At 53.8% G+C, this 4,915-nt stretch overlaps 1 protein-coding gene across 1 annotated transcript in view; it reads right to left on the bottom strand.

Moving 5' to 3' along the window:
• Nucleotides 1-4,915, bottom strand: part of LOC104272938 (telomerase-binding protein EST1A-like) — a gene marked incomplete at its 3' end in the record, with an annotated part of 27,878 nt that overhangs the window by 196 nt on the left and 22,767 nt on the right. Inside the window, exons 9-10 of the mRNA XM_009868055.1 lie at nt 3,760-3,821; nt 546-568 (exon numbers count right to left, since the gene is read on the bottom strand). Of these exons, the coding sequence (XP_009866357.1) occupies nt 546-568; nt 3,760-3,821 (85 nt within the window). The remainder of the gene's footprint in view (nt 1-545; nt 569-3,759; nt 3,822-4,915) is intronic.

The raw sequence follows: 4,915 nt of genomic DNA, 5'->3' as shown, positions 1-4,915 counted from the left end.
TCGCCCAAGTCCTCTCAGTGCTTTTGCTCCTTGTGAAGGGGGACCCCCCTGGGGGTCCACCTCCCACCCAGGAGCCGCGGGGAAGGAAGGTGCAGGCTGCGATGGGGACAGCCGATGCCTTCCTTAGAGAGGGCAACAAGGGATGGCTCTGTGACCGACAGGCAGCATTCCTTTGGCAGGAAAACACGGCCTTTATGAGTCATTTCTGACCAACCATTTTTTTCTACTGACTTCTACCAATCTGGGAGGAGTGCCAGGAGGCGAGCAGCTCACTTGGACCAGGAGCAGCCCATGGGACTCCCAAGAAACCCAGGCTGCAGCAAACTGCACACACTGGTGCCACATTGCGGATGTGGCAATTCCAGCGTGCTGAACGTTGGCCAGAACGTGCTTCCTCCAGAACAGCGCCTGTCCCTGGGCTCCTTGCTGCAGGATTGGATCCCCTGGCACCGAGCCCCGTCGCCCCGGGCTACGTGCTCCCCGGCGCTGTGACTGAGCCCCTAAACTTCATCACTTAGAGCCCCACAGGACAGGGACTTGCAGACTAACAACTGGCCTCGTCTGGCTGCTGGAAACGTCAAAGCTGGAGTCAGTCCCTGTGGTGCCGAGCGCTGCTGTCGCTCATCAGGACACAGCAGCCAGCGGCTGCAGTGCCACGGCTGGGGACGGGGCGCGCTTTCAACACCGCTCACAAGCGCCCACGGAAATCTGACACATTTATCCTACTCTTCATCTGGCATCGCTAAGGGAATGAGCTGAGGTTACTTATCAGAGCTGCTGGATCCTCAGCAACCTCCTAGACGAAGCAGGGCCAAAAATTGAACGGATTGCAAAGAAGAACATAGTCAGTTCCTAACAATGGCCCGCAATAGCCCTCCCAAAGAGAATCCTCACCTAGCACCCCATGCAGATAGCCTTATAAATGAAGAAGCTGCCAAAAACCTTGGAAGCTATTGGGAAGGGAAGGTCCTTCTGTACCACTGCCTCTTCTGCTGAGCTTGCTGAGTTACTTCTTGCTCCTCCACTAGAAAAAACCACAGCTAGACCCAGCAAGAATGAGTATCTGTGTCGCAGCAAGTGTCTGCTCCAGTTATCAGTGACATTGCACTTGTGTGCCCACGTGGGAGAGAGGGAGCCAGAATCCACAGTGGGTGAGGCATGTGGAGCCGGGCTGGGCAACCTCAGGGGCCTCCATAGCAATTTCCTCTGTCTTCCCCCGAGAGGTTCAGATCTTGCGATATCAGCACACTACAGGCTGGATGACCCAGCCACTTCTGGTAACCCACACGGGCAATTCTACTGGGCTTCCCCAACAGGCTTTCAGGACAGTAATAGGCTCTATTTTTAAAGACAGAAAAGTCTTTTGTCATAACCATATTTCACAGATGCCTTTCAACAACCGGCTCTGCCCAGCAGCAGGGGTACCCGTCCCCGGACACTGTTTGCTGGAGCAGTTCAAAGTCTCTGTTACCTTTCCACAAACATGGGCTGTAAGAAACAGGCCCCTTGTAGCTGTGCAGAACGAAGCAGCTCCGCCGGTATAAAAGCGCTTCTTCCCCTGGAAGCGGCAACTTCCCTGGATTTGGGGCACAGCCAGGGAATTAGAGCAAACTGATTGCTTCTAAAGACTTCCTAATTTTGAGAAATCTCAGACCACATCCAATGTATCCAGCAACATCCTCCTAGGGCAGACAGGATACTGGGGATGGAGGAGCCCGTTACAGGATGGGTTGTTAGTGAGGAGATGAAGATTATTGCCATGGAATAACAACAAGAAGGAGCGAGGGCTGCCTCAGACCCACCAGCTGTGCTTTGATACCGCAGCACATCTGGAACAGCCCGCAGTAACCCCACTGAGCTCAGAACCAGCAGGTCAGGAGCAGAGCGGAAGCTTTTAATAAATTGCTTACCTGTGGTTTTAGGAGAAACAGAGTCCAATTAGGGCAACATCAGCTTCTCCGTACTTTTTACGGATAAATCACTGAAGATCCTGCCCAAAGAGGACTCAACTTTTCCTTCACCTTTTACCTATTTTAAGCACGGAAGCTGTTTAGCAGGGTTGGACGATTTTCTCTTCCTGTGTCACGGTATTACTTTCTACTTCTCTTCTAAGTACTTTAGGGGATATTCTACCATTAAACATACTTGGGTTTTCTAAATGACTGTCCTGGGAAGCAACTGCCTCAAATGCTGCATCTTAATTTCACAAAAGTCTCAGGAGCCAAATGTGCAAGCAATCTCTGCAACATCCCCATTAATCCCTCTGCTGGCACACGTTCAACCTGAGCTCGGACGCGAGCACGGCCCTGCCGAGCCACGGACCAGCAGCTCCCCAGATGCTTTGCCCTCTGGCACTGACACGCTGCGGTTACCAAACATTTCGTAGGCTCTTGCAGCTTTCCTCTTTTCCTGTGGGCAGGGGGACATCCAGTTCTGCTCCTCGCTGCGGGCCAGCCTGCTGCCCATGAGCAGATCAGCAGTGCCCTGTGACTCGGCGGGAGAGCAACAGCACCAACAGCGAGCAGATTGCTCTTCCCCTCGTGCTCAGACAACGAGGATCTCCAACAAATCAGCCAGCACAGCTCCCATCCAATGTTAAGCACGTGCTGCTCCTGACCTGTCATCCCAAAAGCATCGAGGTTCCAGGCTGCACGGCAGGATCATGCTGCATCCTGCGCTGCTGTGCTTCCCCGCTCCAGGAGGGAAAGGAGACAGGCCCAGAGGCAGGGAGCCGCACTTCTGAGTCAAAAAAAGCAACAGCAGAGATAAGCTGCCACCTTGCATCCACACTATGTTTACCTAAGTGGCCTGGAAAAGGTCTCTCAGCTCTTTAACTTGCAGCCAACAGTTCTGCAAGAGACGTAAGGAGCCAGCAGAGCTCGTGAGTGCACATCTGCTTAGGAAGCACTGGCAGGCTCAAGCCGAGATCACCATTGCCAGAGACTGCCTGGACCTGTGCGAGGCCTCTCTCCAGCAGCTGACCCATCACCCGGGAGCAAGGGCCAGTCCAGACCTGGAGCAGGGACAGCTCCACGGGAAGCCCATCAGCTTCGAGGCTAAGCTCTTCGGGTCATAAGGATGTCCCCCAGGCTGGAATCTCAGCCCAGGCCTGAATCAGGCTTGCTTTGCTTCAAGGGTTACTGTTCAAACACCTGAAATCAGTTTTTGACAGACATTGCCCCAGGGCACTTTGTATAAACCAGCTCCTGCAGCCAGGGCAGCTCTCAGGCACAAGGCTTTCGCTGAAGTGGCAGCAAGGAGGTGAAGGCTTGTCTTGACATGCTCCGGACGGCAGCATTCAGCCACCACACGGTTCTGCTTTGATGGCTTTGTCCTCCTTGCAAGCAGCAGCCACCAAGAGCCACCCCCAGAGTCACCTCTCTTGCTGGCTGAGAGCTGCGGGGAATGGAGGAGAGGGACCAAAAAGCAGAAATTGAGGTGAGGGAGCACAGTTAGGTGATGGGAGAGAGAGAAAACAGCCTCTAGTCCCTCCTATGTGTGTATCAGTCATCTGAGTTCAGGCTCTGCCAGAGGGTCCTGAATACATGTGCAGGATTGGGCCCTGAGGTGGAAGAAAAAGCCCAAATAATAACGAGCATGGATCAGAGGGCGGGTAAGGAGAATAAGAACCAGGAGGCTAGGCCTGCAAGAATTCACACCCTGTGCCCTCAGCTCCAAACACAGCTTAGTTGCTAACAATATTAAATTCCAAAAAGACTTGTAATGTAGGAAAATAAAATAAACATCCTGCACACTTACCCAATCCTGGTAAACAGCTTCCCATGGGCATGGAGAAAACTGAGGATGAACCTTTTGTTCAGCTGCATGGGAAAGAAAAAAAAAAAAAAAAGAGAGAGAAGAAGAAAACAATTAAACTCTCTCCTATTTCCTGTGAATTAAGAATGTCCCCAGTGACAGAAGAACCTGGCCTGGATGCTGGGGGTGGCACTGGAGATGGGAACCAAATGGACATGCCCAAACTCTTACAAACATCATGCACAAGGGCAAGTGCCAAACAGCTGGAGCCGGAGCAGGGAGAGGCGATGGAGACACAGCACCCTCTGCCGGGTCCTGAGCTCTGGCGCAGGCTGGGCCCCCGCCTGCGCTCTGGGGCAGTCACGGCCAGAGGTCTCCTTGTTCGCACCCTGCAAGCTCGAAGCACAGCGCAGCCCAAGGGGTTATGCAAAAGGAGTCCCCAAAAGCAGCCTCTCCCACCGACGGGGGAAAAAACCAACAAAACTAAACCACCAGCAGAAGTGACTTATTCGAGCAGCCTCTGGTCAGCGCGGAGAGGGAGCTTCGCTGTAGAAAAGCCGACGCGGCGAGTTCAGCAGCAAAGCTCGGAGCGTTTGTGCCCTGCCTGGAGCAGCTCTCAGAAGCGAAGGGACATTAGGGTGATGTGGCACCCCTTTGTTTAAGTCTGTAATTAATCCTAAGCAATTACAGCAAGGGAGCCGGTGTTCAGACCTATCAGAAAAGCCTCAGACAACCTGCGGCAGCGGTGCTGCTGCTGAACTACCTGAGCAACATGGAGCAAAGTGGATACGGGGGAGCTGGCTGTGGCACATGCTGTGAAGGCAGCTTCCTGCCCTGCTTAGGTCCAGCAACACCAAAACCCAACTTGAGTAATTACTCAGGAATGCTCTAAGCCACCTCTGCCAGCTCAGCAGAGCTCTGGGCTTTCCCAGCTCTTATCCCAACAGCTTTGAAGAAGGCTGTGGGTGGCTAAGTAGTCACCCTGCCTGGGCCTGGAGGTGGCTGTGTCACACCAGGAGTGGACTGGCCTCACTCTTCTCAACAGCAAGAGGCTTTTCCTCTCGCGCCTGCACAGCCTCAGCGCGGTGAGAAAAGCCAGGCTCCCAGCACCGTGCGGGGAGATGCTGACCAGGAGCGAGCCAGAGCACCGCCGCCCCGC

Source organism: Apaloderma vittatum, unplaced genomic scaffold (genome assembly GCF_000703405.1).
Source record: "Apaloderma vittatum isolate BGI_N311 unplaced genomic scaffold, ASM70340v1 scaffold29024, whole genome shotgun sequence".
NCBI lineage: Eukaryota > Metazoa > Chordata > Aves > Trogoniformes > Trogonidae > Apaloderma > Apaloderma vittatum.
Note: the sequence above shows the minus strand (reverse complement) of the source record. Positions and strands in the feature narration are given on the sequence as shown.